General features: G+C 33.6%; 2 protein-coding genes across 2 annotated transcripts in view; one reads left to right on the top strand and one right to left on the bottom strand.

Moving 5' to 3' along the window:
• Positions 1 to 1,088: 1,088 nt before the first annotated feature.
• Positions 1,089 to 4,521, top strand: LOC21387810 (BTB/POZ domain-containing protein At3g50780). The gene is made up of 2 exons (XM_010099598.2): positions 1,089 to 1,960; positions 3,195 to 4,521. Exons 1-2 carry the CDS (start codon positions 1,313 to 1,315, stop codon positions 4,143 to 4,145), a joined length of 1,599 nt encoding a protein of 532 aa, XP_010097900.1. The 5' UTR covers positions 1,089 to 1,312; the 3' UTR covers positions 4,146 to 4,521.
• A 10,580-nt stretch (positions 4,522 to 15,101) lies between these two features.
• LOC21387809 (BEL1-like homeodomain protein 4) overlaps positions 15,102 to 17,891 on the bottom strand; it is an 8,160-nt gene continuing 5,370 nt past the window's right edge. Inside the window, exon 5 of the mRNA XM_024166585.1 lies at positions 15,102 to 16,172. Within this exon, the coding sequence (XP_024022353.1) occupies positions 15,390 to 16,172 (783 nt within the window). The 3' untranslated portion in view covers positions 15,102 to 15,389. The remainder of the gene's footprint in view (positions 16,173 to 17,891) is intronic.

Raw genomic sequence — 17,891 nt, 5'->3', positions numbered from 1 at the left:
GCAATTATATGGGTAATTTAATACCTTGAAAGGAATGTTAAGTCTCTAGAACAAAAATTATACAAAAAAAGAACATTAGAATTTTGGGATACAAACGTTTTCCAATACTTAAATTGGAATATCTCAAGCAACAAAACAAATATGTACTCTGGCTTTTGGTCATCCCATCGTTTTCCTCTTTCCAAAACTTTATCTAAAAGTTATAAACTACTAAACTGTACTTCTTTCCTCAAATACCCTCCCCACTCCACCACCTTAGAGGCCCAATTTAATAATTAATAAAAAACTGCTCAAGGGTATTTTAGTAGTTTTGCCAACTATACTTCCATATTTGTTTTGTTTTTGTAGTTTAATGGCCTAGGAAATCCAGCAACGGTCCCCAAAAGCAGCGGTGACATTTAAAACAGCTAAGAAACTGAGGACAGAAAATGAAAGTCCAAATAATTAAAATTAAAAATAATAATAAAAAAAAAGATTAGAGAAAAAAAGAGCAAACAATTGCTGAGTAAGAAAGAAAGTTTGTAAGTAAGAGCAAAGCAAAAGCATAGAGAGATAGACAGACAAAAAGGAAAAGAGGGAAAAAAAAAAAAAGCTGGGGAAAATAGAAACACAACCAATGAGCCATCAATCTTCTTCTTCTTTTTTTTTTCTTTTTTTTTTTTGGGGTCAGAGCCTTTTGGGTTTTCTTTATTTTATCAACTTTTATTTTATTTTATATTTTATATTTTTACTTTTGTGAATTAAAGTGGGCAGTAGAGCTAATTATTCCTCTGTTCAGTGGTTCCCCTGATGCTTGACACCGGAGTTCACACTCAATCATTTTTGGGCAACTCACGCCTTTCGAAATCATGAGATAAAAAGAAGAAGTTGGTTTTCAGCAAAACTCAAGTTACTCACTTGTCGGCCAGGTTTTTGCATTCTTTTTGTTCATTTACTTTATGGGTTTTTTGGTTTAAGAGTTAATCTGTACTAAGTAGTGAGTATTTTCTATTGTACTTTTTTTTTTGGTTTGTGAATCTACATTCTTTTCTTTTTTGTTAATCTTTTTGCTGTTTATGTTCTCTTTAGATTGGTTCCTTTATGTGGGTGTTGGTATTTAAAGGCTTTATATATATGAGGAATTCTGTAAAATGCAAGTCTTGGTTTAGAGTTTAGGGTATTTACTTTCTGAATTTAGGGTTCCTAGGATCAGTTTTTGACCTTTTATTTTTTGAACATTTGTGCTTCTTGTACAATTCATAGAATGTTCAAGGATTTCTTGTAAATGTATTTTGTTTGAAGAAAGGAAGTTTTTTTTTTGGGTGGTTGAGTTATGGCTGAAATTAGGCTTACTAGGGTAGAACAAGGGCAAACCAAGATTAGAAATGTCCCAATTGCTGTAACCCCAGAAGGTTTCTGGTGTTGCCCATCTCCTGTTGTGTTTCAAAAGACTCTCAAAACTCAAAATCCCTTGAACAAACCCAAGCCTTCTTCACCTCCACACAAGACCACTGTCCAGAGAAAACATAACCCAATGACTGAGAGAAAACCACCCTTTACCCCATCAAGGTCAGCCCTTATCTCTGATGGTCAACGACCTCTCAACCCTGAGACCACGGATGCACCTGCTCTTAGTGCATCTGTGGCTGCCGAGAGAGCCCCGAAACCGAAAATCGAAACCTTGCCGAGGAAGGTGGCGATTGAGTTTGGTGAGCCCGGGACTAGTGATATGAAGGTGATTCTGCTTGGGAAGCAGGGGTTTTGTGTGAAGTTGAGTGTTCACAAGAATGTTCTTGTGGAGCATTGCAGTTTCTTTGCTGATAAACTCTCCGAACAACAACAGTCTGGCTCGTCAAGTCTCGAGATTGATGATTGCGAAGATGTTGAAATCTATGTTGAAACTGTGGGACTGATGTATTGTAAAGAAATGAGGCAGAGGCTGATCAAGCAAAGCGTCTCTCGGGTACTCCGAATTCTGAAGGTAAAGCTGTGAATCTAATGTAATGAAAATCAACTATTGTTTTTGGGAATTTAATAAGTTTACCTTTTTTGATTGATATACTTGTTCCTGAACTCATGTAATGCAAGTGGAACTCTAAGAAATAACTTTTTCATTAACAATGTAGGTGCTGTTCAGTATTATATTTACTTCTAAATCTCTGCTCAATGCATCTGTCATGTTACTTGAAGAAAATTTGTGCCAGAAAGAGGGGAAATGAAAACTAAACAAATATGTTCAGGTTTTCTTTGTCATTCTAATTTGGTCAGTATTTATTGCATGGATACTCGTGATTGACTAGTTTCCATAACTCCTTAATCAAATAAGGATACTTGTGGCCTAACTGGATGAATAGGATGATAATATTTATTATTGATTTTCATGATGTTATACATCTTTGCTCATACAATTCGAAAGTATATAGGCCATGAAAGCTGATGCTCATGTCCTTATCAATTCTACATACTTTGTTTTTGTGTGGATAATTGTTTTTGTGTGGATAATTGTTTCAATTTCGTTAATATGTTTCTTGAAGTATATGTAAAACATTTTTGTACATTGCAAATCACATGTAAGTACGCTTTATGTGGCGGGAATAGAGCCTCTAAGCATCCAAAAGGCACATTGTATGTTATTCCCTTCACTGGAGTTTCTCCCTATTTAATAGGGATGTTGCATGTGAAACTTTTATAATTTAGAGAAATTAATTTACCACTATTTATAATTTTTTTTTTCCTTAGTAGATAACCATTGTTGCTCCCTGGTAACTATGTTGTTTAAAAGCAGAATATACATAGCTTTTCTTGCATGCATTATAGCTTGGTCATAATTGGAGCAAATTGTTTGACCGTATACATTTTCTCTTCTATTGTTCCCTTCACATTCCATGTACATTCATTTGTGGTAATTCCCTTGTTTAATTTTACTTTCCTATAGGTGGTAACTTAATGATAGCTTTTCTACATCCATTAAATTGGAGCTTTTAGGCACGTATTCCCCGTTTGTTAATTTGATAATGAAGCTGAATTCTATAAGAGGCTGATTTGGAGGTTCTGCATAGTGATAACTCTTCCATTGTCCTTTTTCTTAGCACTAACTTTATTCTGATGATAGTTAGGCCCACAAAACTCCAGTATACAAATCTTTATTTTTTCTTTCCTTGGCTCTTAATATGTAGGTAAATTCACGAATTGATATATGTGGAAAAATTTTTCAGGTTGCAGAACAACTTGGTTTCAACTCATGTATACACTCATGTTTAGAATACTTGGAAGCAGTCCCGTGGGTTGGGGAAGAAGAAGAAGAGAAAGTCGTCTCATCAGTCCTACGACTCCAAGGTGAGGGTATTGGGGTAGCTCCGGTGTTGAAACGAGTCTCCTCTGAAATTTCCAGACCCCCAAAAGATACACTTTGCCAAATAATTGAACTTGTTCTCAAGAGTAACGATGAGAGAAGCCGTCGTGACATGAAATCCGTAGTCCTGAAGCTCCTCAGGGAAAACAGTGGTCTCCTGAGCTATGCACGTTCTGCTGACATCTGTAATGAAACTATTTATAGCTCATGCAAGAGCTGCTTCGACTCATTGCTGTCTCTGTTCAAGCAGGCAACAGAGCCTGAGTTTTCCGATAAGCCTATGGATATCAAAGAACCTGTGTTGAAGCAAATAGCTTTAGAGTCTGATAATCTCTCGTGGTTGCTTGAGATCTTAGCTGACAGGCAAGCAGCAGATGAATTTGCCTTAACATGGGCAAGCCAGCAAGAATTGGCAGCCTTACATGGAAAGCTGTCTATTGTGTCTCGTTATCATATCAGCTGCATTACAGCAAGACTATTCGTTGGCATTGGAAGAGGGGAACTTCTGCCATCAAAGGACACTCGTCAGCTGCTGTTACAAACCTGGCTACAGCCATTGATCAACGACTACAGTTGGTTACAACATGGCTGCAGGTCATTTGACCGGAAGGTTGTCGAAGAAGGAATCGGTAGGACAATCCTCACCCTGCCTCTAGAGGACCAGCAGAGTATTTTACTCTCTTGGTTGGGCAGTTTTCTGAAGGCTGGTGATAACTGCCCAAATCTTCAGAGAGCTTTCGAGGTTTGGTGGAGAAGGACCTTTGTTAGGCCATATGTTGAACCACAAGGAAATTCTTTCCAGTCAGATAAGTAAAAGATCATGACATAGTAGAGAAGTAAAGCAATGGTAGAGTGATGAGTGAGAGTGAGAAATAATGATTTGTAAATCTTATTATGTTGCTGAAAATTATTCCACATTATGTGATGTTCATGGCAACGTGAATGATAAAAAAGAGTGAAGGCAGTGAAAAGAGAAGATATGGGTTGGGCGTATTCCCTTTTTATTGTTAAGAGCTGACATGGGAAGTTGCTCAAAAAGGATATGGTGTTTATTGGCAAACTGCTTCTGTTTCATGAGCCTGGGGTTCGCTCATTGGCTGATGTAAAATTTTCTTGGAAAACTGTAAGCTGAAGTTCGAGTGGGTTTTTATTTTTATGAAATATGAATGAATGAAAGAATATCGATGGAATTGCTTTGCCCCTCTCTCTGTGTGTGTACCTACAAGTTCCTTATAAAATTGGATGCTACGCCTGCACCTCATAAATTGGGAAAACAACCATTTATTCACTCAAAAAATATAGGCCATTTTTTTTTCTTTTAACAATTTCTAGGAGGGAAAAGGAAACTGAAGAACGAGGGGAAGAATATTGGAACTCATGATAAGGAGGAGAAAGCAAATAAGAAGGAATGAATGGGGCAAGAGATAGCAAAATTTCAAGAATCTCAATTTTTAATCTCTTGCAATATAGTAGGATAAGAGGTGGGAATATTTAGGGTTGCTCAAAAAAACTGAAAAACTTAAATCGACCGCTCAAAACCGATTAACCGACCGCTAAAAGACTGAAAAACTTAGTGCCACATGGAACCAATCAAAATCGGTTTGCAAACCGATCGAACTACCTTGTTGTTGCTTCGGTTTTGATTTTAGTTGTAAGTGTTCGGTTTGATACCGAACTGAACTGGCACTATGCACATATTAATATTTTAATAATAAGGCGTTTTTTGTAGGGCTTTGGCAAAAACGCAAAAGTCTCTCTCAACCCTCACTTCTTTTCAGTTTTCTCAAAGTCTATCATTTCTCAATAGCCCCAATTTGATAAAATTTCAACTCTCTACCATCAGCCGCCTAGCCGCCATCTTTGCCTAGCCGCCGTCTCCTCTCCACATCATACTCTTCAATTGGTTCTGATTCAAGTCGTTCGACAATAACGAGCTTTACGAAACCCAACTCAATTTTTGCTATTGATGATGAGATAGAGGCCGGGTTTAGGATAAAGAAGATGGGCAGAGATGGTGCAAATGTGCAAAAAACATGATGTGGATAAATATATTTCTGAGCAATGTGAAGAGTTGGTTGATGAATTTGACATCTTAGGTTGGTGGAAAGTCAATAAACCTAGGTGAGAGCTTGTCCCAGATTGCTAAGATGTGCTTGCATATGAACCTGCTTTTTCTACTAGTTGGTGGTTGTATTCTTGATCTTTTTAGGATGATGGAAGCACCTATTTGTTTGAAAAATTAGCTGAATGATGAGGATGAAAAATATGAACCGGTGATTCTTAGATTGTAATACATGAATGAGGTTGAATTTTGGATTGTACATGTTGTCACTGGTTATAGTTATAATTATATATCTCTTTTTCTATTCAATTATTGTAATTTGTAAATTAGTTTCTAATTTGCTTGTAAGCGATGGTGTTATTGTTTCTTCTCCAACAACCTTTACTAACGAAAGCACAAGTGTTACTCCTCAACCAAATGTTGCAGGTTCATCTAAAGACCAAAGTAAGATACTTGAAAGAGTTTAGTGTACTTATTAATTTATTTCATTATATTAATTATTTTTTCAATTTCATTTACATAATATCAATTTGATTTTTTTAGTATAGCTTTGGAAAAGATAACAATATAATGGATTTGGATGAGAATGAAGAGGAAGATGAAAACTAAGGGTATGTTTGGTATAATATGGGTTCTTCATAGATTCAAACCCATAGTTATAATTCAGCTACAATATTTTTCTCTCATAAAAAAATTGAATTTCAAAAGTTATAATCAAAACTATTGGTTTGAACATTGGTTCAAACTCACACACCAAATAGGCCCTAAGAGTAAAAGACTAAGATTTAAGAACTTGACTAATTGAAGTTGAACTTTTGTTATGCCATTGTCGATGGATGGATTTTTTTTATGCCAATTTAGATGTTTTTACATTTGTGTTGTGGACTTTGAACTGTAGTATGCTTTGTGATTTTGTGGTTGTGCTTTGGAGTTTGGACTTTCAATTATTTCCTGACTTTGGTATGTGACTATGTTTGGATGGGTTATGGACGAGTAAAGCTTTTGGTTTGTAATTTATTTGACTATGTTTGGATGGGTTATGGACTAGTAAAGCTTTTGGTTTGTAATTGCCTCAAGTTTGGAGTAGGAAAGAACTTTATTTTGATTTAGTTTAACAGTTTTAATAATTGACAAGTTGTATTATTACTTAAATAATTGGTGTATTTTAAGTCTATTCCAATAGAGAGAAATTTTACATTTTTTTAGGGTGTTTTGGGCCAAAAGGCAACACAAACTGCTAGAAAATTGGTGGCAAACTGCTAAGCACCGCTACCAGAACTCAAGCCCCCCAAAACCGACTGCAGTAAACCGATATCCTACAACCGGTAAACTGACCGATGCCTACTTCTAATGGCTCAGTTTTGGTTCCAAATTCTCAAAAACCGACGATTATAATTCGGTGACCGAACCAACAAAAACCCTCGATTTATAAGGACACCCCAATCTTTATCAAATAGGTCCTCTCAAAAAAAAAAAAAAAAAAAAGAAAAGGAGAATTTACCCTTAAGAGTGTATAAGTCTGGACTTTTACCCTGATAAATACCCTTTTATTAGTAAAATTATTTGACTAAAAAGGTTATGAATCAAGAATAAAAAGTAAAAATCCTGAACCATGCACTTTCAAGAGGTATTTGTCAAGATTATCCCTTAATTTTCCTTACCTATGTCCTTTCTAACACAGCTATATTATACGTGGGCTTTGGAGGGAGCCGAACAGCACACGTTGTGATGAGTTATCGGCCCATATAAAATTCCAAAGCCAGCATCGTAAGAATCATGGTTCAAAGGGTTTGTATACAATGTCAAACTTCAAGCCAATGGTTGAGAAGTGAGAAAATTACTTAACTTACACTCTAGATTTTTACTTGATTATACGTTTTTGACTAATATAGTATTTAATTAAAAGGAAATTAATTAAGAGTAAGGCAAAAATATATGCAATTTAAGGGGTATTTATCTCCCTAACTCATATGCAATTGCTTGTCATCTTGTGCGTTTGGGCCCCAAAAGAAAGTGTACTAGCACTAGGCGAAATGCTCTACCATCAGTGTTTGTCTCATGTTTGAGATTGACAAAACAACGTTTTTCACAACCAAGTGTTCCCCGACAATAAATAGCTAGGGACGACTTCTCTCGCAATTACTTGATGCACATGTTATGTTCTGCTCTATATATACTCCAACTTGGCGTCATTGTGTAATTCATGAAACAGTTTCTAAGTACGCAAAGTTCAAGGAGTGCAATGTATATATGTATATATATATATATATATATATATATATATATATAACATTACATGTCTTTATATGTATGCAACCCTCTTCTCTTGTCCCTCTCATTCATGTCCTCACAACACACACCTATACATACATACATACATAAATACGTACGTACGTATGTATATTTGTATCTATGCAAACCTCTCTTGCTTTTGGCATATATATGAAGAAACAAAATTCCATGTTGTGGCCCGAATTTTCTTATTTCATAAATTCTCTTTTGAGCTCTAAATAGCCTTATTGGTGAATAAGATAGGTTTATTTATATAAAGTCATGTAAGCGGAAGCTGGTACAACTTTAATGTGTGTGTAGGTTATCATGAATGCGTATAAAATTGACTCCCTCAAACGGCAATAAATTTCAATTAGAGTCTACACTAGCTAGCTAGGACTTAGGTCAATATTAATGCCCATGATTTGTGAGTAAAAGTGAAAGAAAAGCATCAATTCTTTCAACCTTTATGAACTATATGCTTTCAGTGTAAAGACCAAAAATAATTCATATATATATATACACACACACGAGCATACTGAGAGTCATATATAGCCAAGAATGGAAATTTTTTTCCTAACCGACTTAATAAAGGCAAAGAGAGTTATATATAGCTTTTGCCATTCAAGCCTATATATACTTGGATTATGACACTTCAACTAGTACCATATATATATATATATATATATATATATATAGACCAAGGACTTGCTCATTGTTTTCTTCATCTTTTTGATTTTTTCAACTTGCTTCTTTTTCTTTATTAATATATTTACGATATTTATTCACGTGCCATATACTTATGCTAAAAAAAAGTGTTGAGAACCCTAGTAATAATTTTCTTTGAAGAGACATTGTTAAATATCCCAAAAAAAGGAAAAAAAAAGTATTAATGTAAGAAAATTACTTGGAAACAATTGATATTGGAGATGGTAAATACTATGAAAAAAAACTACGTTTGTTTTTATGGACGGTGCATGTATATATACCACTCGTAATTTCTAGCTCTTTAAGTCAAGGCAGTCTTCTCTTATCTGAATATATAGTGGATACACCTAGGTAGATGATAAACAAGTGCTATATATATATATATATATATATATATATATATATAATAAGTATGTCTATATATCTGACTATATCCTTTTGTCTTTCTTTCTTTCCCTCCACTATGTATCTTTATCTTCATCAGAGGATTACAATGGCACAGTGGTCCAACAGATTTCTGAATCAAGCTTGAATGAGCCTTCATGATTGAATCCCTCGGTTACCCACTCGTGTTGTGCAGGTGGGACCCCCCAGCTGATCCGCCACTGTATAAGGAAGTTAATTTTATATTGACCAAAAGTTAAAAAAAAAAAAAAAAAACTGTTAGAGATTTTTATTGGCATTATTTCGCAAATTGAAGGTTTTAATTTTGGGTTTGATTTGGAGATTGATTTGCGTAATTTATTTGATTGGAGATTGATTTGCGGTAGGAAACCTTGTTTGGAAAGATTCGAATTTGATGGTGTTTGTTTTTATTTGGTTTCTTATTTTGATAAGTTAAATTGTGCTTGTTTTGGAAACTTGGATTTTATTGGATTGATATGCAGTAAGAGAATACTTTGATTTGCAGCAAGGAATTATTTATGGGCAGTTTCTATTTTTATGGAAACTGTTTTAAGATAATTGATTTGGTGAAAGTCAGCTTTTGATTGCTTTTGGAAAGTTAAATTTAGATGGGTTGATTGATTTGCAAAGGAGATTTTGCTATGTTGTACAAACTGACCAATTCTTTGTTGAATATGTCCAGGTTCATTTGTTCTTGTATTGCAACATTTCAAGAATCAAGTAAAGTTGACTTCGAACCAGATTTTATAGCTCTATTGCAGTAATTATCGTAACAGAATCTTCAACAAATTATTGATAGCGGATTGCATTGAAGATCTTTGATAGCTGGTTTATTTGGCTATATATTTAGAGTCTCACAATGGTCTCAGTAGGCCTTTGGAGCCTCAAAATTACAGAGAGTCAATTCATGTTGTGAGTCTTTGTTTTTCACATTCTTCGGGTGAAGAATTTGTAGGCTTGGAGAAGACAATTTGAAGTGTTGAAGGAAGTTCAACAGACGTTCTTTGGGAGAAGAATTATAAGCTTTCAGGAGAGAGCGCATTACCAACCAAAGGAAGTTCACTGTGCAGTTTTTTTAAGTCAAGTGGTGCTCGTTGAGCAAGTCTATTGGGTAGTTATAAGTTCATAGGCGTCATACTTAGAGAGGGAGTCTCAGGTTGATTAAGTGATCTATTTGAGGTTGTAACACAGTTTATTTAGTGGATTGTTCATCATCTGGGTGTGACCCTGTAGAGTTGGTGGTTACGGAACATCAATACCAAATTACCAGTGTCTTTTTACTATTTCATGTGTTTCTTAAATTTGTTACAACAAATTTAACAACGAACTTAGTAAAGAGACTAAACCGGTACCATAAAAAACAAATCGAAACTGAGTGCTATACATTACTATTCCCATGCCATGAATATGTAAATAGTAGTAGCACACTTCGAATCCTAACTTTTTGATGCCAATTCATCACGTGATAGTGAATTGTCAATTTTTTATTAATAGATATAATGTTTAGTATAGTATTAATTGATTTATAACAATTGTTTAAACACTAATAATATCAATAAAAAATAACAATTTAAATACAACGTAGGTTAGTATTATTTCAAGTAAATGATGAAGTGCTAATAGCATTAAAATGAAGCAGGACATCCATTTACGTCGACACCCCCGATTATATTATTAAAGAGAAAATAAAATAAACAGTTAAAATTTACATCTGCTACTAAAAAAAAATGGTTGGGATATATATTTAAAATTGGTGTCTCGGCATAGTGTGTACCTTACAATCTTATATGACTCTTATGAACGCAAGCAGTTTACTTTTGTTCTATGTAGCACTATATAAAGGTTGATATATATAGTTTTTTTTTTTTGGAAAGGTGATATATATATATATATATATAGATTTTTGATATATAGACATATATTTTCTTCTATTATATATTGGCGTGTTGTTTAATTTGCACCTCTGATAATCATATATATGGTTCTTCAAATCTTTCCCGTTAAACACATATCAAGTTCGCATAGAGTGGCCTAAGACAAATTAATAAACTAATCAGCTCCTAATTTCTCAATCATCAATTTAATTATACAAATCCTCGTACAGAAACGCACATGATACCACAAGGAATGATATGGACACTTAGAAATTAATATTATAGGTGCCTACATCGATCTCTGATCATTAATTTGTGTAAGCTCTCTCATGTAACGCACATGGAACATGACACATGACACTAAATCATACGGATCAAATGCTGAAAATAAACAATCTTATTAGCATTTTCTAGTACTTTCACGTATAATCACCAAATTCCAAGTTAAAATCCCTTCAAGGCTGTACCAAATCAGATATATGCTCCCATATACAATGTCAATAATTTGTTTGTGACAAACAAGTTTGCAAGGAAGATGATGGCCCAGGCCCATAATATCTTAGGGGGCCCACATTTAAGTGTCCACTTGTTAGAGGTTAGACTGTTGCATCGGACATTAGATACCTATATATCTATATATCTACATATATATGTATATATATACATGTAAACATAGCTTAAATAGGAGGGTCCATACCAAGTTGATATATACTTTATAGTCGTTGTTTAAAATTCAAATCTATTGTTGATTGTTATGGAGGTCGGGGTGGGCAAGTGGGCCTTGTTTAATTAAAACACTATTTAAGGCCCTCATATAAGATTTTCGTCAGTTTCTGGCATTGAATATGCAATCTATGTGGCCAAAACAAGACAAATAAACCATTTGAAAATTAAGAATCCCAAGTGGTTGTTGCTAGTATATTGTATTGGCCAGTGGTGTCATTGACACCTATAATATATATATATATATATATATATATACACGCGTATATATATTATATCTCTCTCAGCCAAGTTGTCAATGAACAATATTACAGGCTAAGGATACCCACCAGAAAACAAACATTTACGTCACATTCAATGCGAAAGAAAATTTTGGAAGACAAAACCCTCTTCATTGGACTACAGGGATTGGGGGGCTTTCTTTTTGCCCTTTTGCAGCTGGTTCAATGAGGCCAAATCTTACTTTTTTTTTTTTTTTTCCATTTTCTTTTTTCTACTACGAGCAGGGAATGCTCTTACATCAAGGATTTATACATATTTATATTTATATTTATATAGTTGTATATAGGTTACATCAAGGAATTAAATGTGCATGCAGTCAATGCCGCATTTTGCATGTAGAATTGTAGATTTCAGTGCTCGATCCTCCTTCCTATGAGTGAAGGACTAGAAAGAGAACAAAATTAATGATAATAAAACGTCAAGGATAGAGAAGGGTGACATGCATATTTAAACACATCAATCATGTTATAGTAAATGGTCAATTTTGCCTATGGGCTCATGTTGTTAGGTAGAGAAGAAGGAAAAAGTAAAAAAAATTAGGGAAAATGAGATAAAAACTTCTTAGAGCGTATGAATTTAAATTTAAATTTTTTATTTTTAATTAATATTTTTTTAGTTAAATAATTATTTTAATTAAAAGTGTATTAATTAAGAGATATGGTAAAAATCTAGACTCATTCACTCTAAATTAAATTCAACAATTTTCTCAAAAAGCTAGAGAGTGCCGAGTCCAAATAATTATTGCCATTTATTGAATGAATTTAGTTCCTTAATTAATATTTAATATATTTGAATTTCATAATTTTCTTGGGCTTCTCAGTCAAAAAATGAAACATATATATCTGGTCACAATAGAGGTACTCCACTTTAAACCACACATATATGTACAAAATATTCGTAAGTGTAAACACAAAGCTGAAAGTGACATTTCTTGTTATCTAGAAAAATGAAAGGAAAAGATAATGACTGAGCATATGGGGTTTGGTTTTACATGGAGTGGATATATATGAGCATTTAATTACTGTCAGATCAAATCACATATATACTGATATTATCTAACTATATATTTCTTTCACATAATATTGTAAAACTTTTCTTTACATGAAATGATAGCCTTGAATTAATATTCAACCGATCAAACCCAATTGCCGTTTTTACTTATCTTTTCTTTTTCGAGATTTATATATGGCCATTGTTAGAGGATATATATGAGCATTTAATTACTGTCAGATCAAATCACATATACTGATATTATCTAACTATATATTTCTTTCACATAATATTGTAAAACTTTCTTTACATGAAATGATAGCCTTGAATTAATATTCAACCGATCAAACCCAATTTTTTACTTAGCTTTTCTTTTTCGAGATTTATATATGGCCATTGTTAGAGGATATACAGCAAGTTGGTAAATCAAATTTTGGTAAGCAAAATGGCCTTCAGTTAGTTATGCTGTTTTTCAAAGCAAAAGCAACATATTAGGTAAGAAGTACCTGTTGCTTTGCAAATTAAACCATTTGTTTTGTATATTAAGTAACAGTAGTGTGGCATAATTAGGATGTAAGGTAACAAAACTAACTAAAACCTACCCAAGTATTGCTCTTTCAAGGATTGTTAATTAGCAAAGAAACAATAGTACAATTGACTAGTCATGATCATATATTGCCAAAGTACATATGTGTGACGCTGTATATATATATATATATATATATATATATGATTAGTTGCGCCATATCACACTGTCCGAGTATAAAATTTATTTTATAAAGTACTTCCATTTCCTAGTTTATCAAATATTTGTATATCAAGGCAACTATTTTAAGACTTTCATATGTAAACTACTAATATGTTTGCTACACGCGGAACAATAATTGATTATGAAAGTTGGGATTTAGTGGCGTGAACCATGTTTTGCATTGATTTCTAGTGTGATTTAACAACAAGGGTTCACTACTTCTGTATATATATAATGTGGATAACTACATAAAAGCCCATCTTGCTTCTTTTATTAATCATGAAATTTATGAATTATAATATATGAAGGTTCTGCTTGGTGTTTCTATATGTGCAATATCCGTACGTTAATCATGAAATTTATGAATTATAATTTATGAATTTATGAAGGTTCTGCTTGGTGTTTCTATGCCGAATCTTAATTATATACACTTAATACTTATAAACGATAGTGGTTTATTCAAGAACTTTTTATAGCAGAAGAAATGAAACAAAGCTGTAGAGAAACGTACGGATATTGCACATATATCATATATACACAACTATTATATTAATCTGATAGTGTGGAGAAATAAGGATGATTTTATGTAAAAAAGGGATAAGAGAAGATTTCTGCATTTGCACTTTAAATGCTAGATTTTTATCTCTTACTATTAATTAATACTCTTTTGATTAATATAGTTATTTGATTAAAAATAATATTAATTAATACTAAGAGATAAAAATCTAGACTCATACAGTCTAAAATATTTGTCTCCTTTCTCCTAAAGATAATATACTAATAAAACTGACCAGGTAAATATGAAAATACTTTGAATATAAATGATAATGGCTACAACTCTAGAGAGAGATGGGCAATAATAAAGGTAAAGCTTCTGCGAATTTTGTGATGGAGAATTTATTTTTCAATCATAATTTGTTTATATTCGGACTAGTTATTGGATTCTATGTTAAAACCAAGGTTCTAATTAAACCTTGAGGTTTTGTTGCAACTGTCATGATGCCGATGTGTTGGCGATTTGATAAGGTTAAACGTTCCTTTCTTTTTAATATTGGGGAATAGTATTCTTAAGGAATAATTGAGAAACACGACGCAAATTCTTAGGCAATGGAATTTTCCTCATTATTAATATTCTTTTCTCTTTGTATATAATTCTGAAATGAAATGATCAAATTCAATTCATTGCTCATTATGAAAATTTAATGCCATGCCATCCACACGGATTATTTTCTTAATCTCTGAAATAGAGTGGATTTATAATCTTAATAGATCTGTATATTTATGTTAACACGACTAAAAATCCATGAAGACAATAAAGAAATAAGCACTGAAAAATTTATAATCACTTCACTGAAGCTGCTGATGATATTAAGACTGAATAATATTCCTCCAGATTAACTGATATGGAAAATGACATTCACATATATATACATATATGTGTGTGTATATATATATATATATCTACTTCTAATCAGATTAAATCAGATTCATAAAGCGTGTATGAGATAAATTAATAACCCATGATCACTAGGGTTTTCTCATTATTTAAACAAGATAGAAATCACGTGTAAAGTATCATCCTCCATATATATGTGTGTGTATATATATATATATATATATATACGTATATATATCAAGTGCAAATTAATTAAATCTATCCCTCTCTGTCCCTTTCTCTAAGTCAACAATGTCTACATATGAATATGATTTTGCACATTATTCTAGCAAATATTCCTATTAAGGTATATTAAAATACCTAGAGTACACAGAAAGAAATTAAAAGACGAAGCAAAAACAATCTACTATACAATTACAATAATCCCCCATACAGCTAACTATAGCTACTGTAATATTATGCTACGTCACCGTAACGTAATTTTTTCCCCTTTTGTTCCAATAGAATGAAAGGTTAAGAAGGAAAGTATATAACAAAAAAAAAAAAAAAAAAAAAAAAAAAAAAAAAATTCAAAAAGCTTTCGTAAAAATTCATAATAATCAGCTCCCAAAGTCTCTTACAGAGAAAGAAGCAGTGGTGGTAGGAGTCTTCTCCGGCATGTTCCCGGGGTGTCGTAGCCCGAGAGTGAGCGACACATCACCGCTACCGCTGCCACCACCGCCGGCGGTGGTGGTCCCGAACCCTATGAGGGCAGAGCCAATGCCACCACTGTCAGGTGCAACAGTAACATTAGCATTGTTGTGATTATTGCCGGGTGTGGTCCCGAACTGACACGTGTCGTCAATAACCGGTGGCGCGACCAGGTCCGACGGCGAGGAAATGGTGGTGGGAATCATGTGGTGGTGGTGGTGGTGGTGGACGAGCCTAATTGCTTGGTTTTCCGAGAAGGGTAATTGTCTATTGATTGCTACAACTGAAGGGTCGTTTTCAAGCGCATTGAAATCGGATCTTTTGCCTGTGGGCGTAGTAGTTGTTGCTGGCGCTGATGATATTGCTGCTGTGGGGGCTGATGAGGACGCTGTCCCGGGTGTAGAACCGGCAGCATTGGGCGTTGGAGTTTGTGCGAGAGCTGTTGCTGCCTGCTGTTGCTGCTGCTGCTGCTGATGCTGCCCACTATTGTTTTGGTTGTTCCTTATAATCACATTATTGTTGTTATTGTTTTCTGATCTGATCTCTTGATTATTATTATTATTGTTGTTGTTATTATTATTATTGGTAATATTATCTTCTGATGTGTCTTCCTCTTTGGTTTCTTGTTGGTACATCTCCTCCACCATGGGTTTCCACAACCGGACCCTGGCATTTATGAACCAGTTTGAAACCTGCATGCAATATAATCACATCACTGATATTAATATATCACACACATTAATGAACATCTATATTTTTCTGCAGGCATATATATATATATATATATATATACACACACACACACACACACACACACATGAGAAATTTTTGAATTACAATTTGAACCCATTATCTGTTTTTAGGCAGAAAAATAACTATATCTAGGAAAAGAGTTTATAGAAACCATATGAATGCAGTGCACAAGTCAATAAAAAAGCAATTGTGTACTACTAATCCAATATGGAAGGTGACTATTCATTTCAACATTTTTTTTCCTGGTCAAATGATTCAAAAAAAAAAAAAAAAGAAAAGAAAAGAAAAGAAAAAGCAAACATGGTATGATCAGGCAATCGCCGCCTAACTTTTGTTTTTATGTATGATAATTACTAATGCTATATGAAAATTGACTAACCTTCTGCTAAAAGCTGAATTATTATGCAAGTAAAAGGCTGTTATTATGCGGTCGTCATTTCTTTCTTTCTTTCCTTCTCCAAATGAGAAACTGATTCATCATTTTTCCGCCACAAAAAAAAAAAAACAAGTACGGATCTAAAAGTACATCTTACTTTAATCAACCCAGGTTACTTGCAAATGATGCAATTTTTATCTTCTTTTTTTTGTAACTAGTACGTGTTCAGTGTAAGCAGTGACTGGATATGATCCTAATTATTATTTTTTTCCCACTGATGTTAGTAAATTCTTTTGAAATGACATCTCTATAACCTAAAACAAATACAAAACCGTTATCAATATAGTTACTCAAATAGTGTTCCCCCCCCTCAATTATTACAAAAAGAAAAAAAGGTGCACCCCCTCGATGAGACCTGTCAACCACTGAGTCATGTCTTATACAAGAAAGTAGAAACAAGAATAGAAATTTGTTGGTTTATACCCTACTGCAAAATGGGTTTTGTGTTTTGGCTTTTTAATGAAATTCATGTCAAGGAAAAAAAAAAAAACTACAGATATGTATGTAGATTTCTATACATGAAAAATGTGTGTATCTATGGAAACAAACAAACTTAATTAAATATTATATATCAAATGAAGAAAATAAACAAAAAATTATTAATATAATTGTTTTATAAATGATGAAGAAAAATGAAGAAAAATGCGGAACAGTATTCCATGAGCTAATGGAACAGTGGTGTACTGCATGAATTACGTAATGACAATTTCTTAAAACAGTAATACGCCAAGCTTATGAACATAGATTTCAAGGAAAACGCGTGAGACAAATACTATTCCAAAGTACACAAATTTATTTTCAGTCTTTATGGTTCCTATCGTGTGGTTGGAGGGCCTCATTTGTTAAGAGAGAGAGAGAGAGAGAGAGAGAGTGCGTATGTGGGGGAGCAGAGAGAAAGATATAAGAAAGAGAGCGGAAAGAGAAAGAAAGAGAGAGAATCAAAGCTGCAAACTCATATGTCTCGTCTCTAATGTACTTAGCACACCCCCCCCCCCCCCCCTCTTTTATTTTAATATTGTCTGTGGGGTTTCCTTCTCTGTTATCAGAATTTATGTCATTGCGTAGTCGAATCCAAAGTAAAGGTGAAAAAGGCAAAGAAATATACATTGTCTTTCTCAAGCGCAAGGAGAAGGGAAGCACAAAAGGAAAATCCCTAAACCATGCAACTCTAAATATATATATATATATATATATATATATTCGTACTGCTGATCCCTTCACT

The sequence above is a fragment of the Morus notabilis genome, unplaced genomic scaffold, assembly GCF_000414095.1.
Source record: "Morus notabilis unplaced genomic scaffold, ASM41409v2 Scaffold244, whole genome shotgun sequence".
Classification (NCBI taxonomy): domain Eukaryota; kingdom Viridiplantae; phylum Streptophyta; class Magnoliopsida; order Rosales; family Moraceae; genus Morus; species Morus notabilis.
Note: the sequence above shows the minus strand (reverse complement) of the source record. Positions and strands in the feature narration are given on the sequence as shown.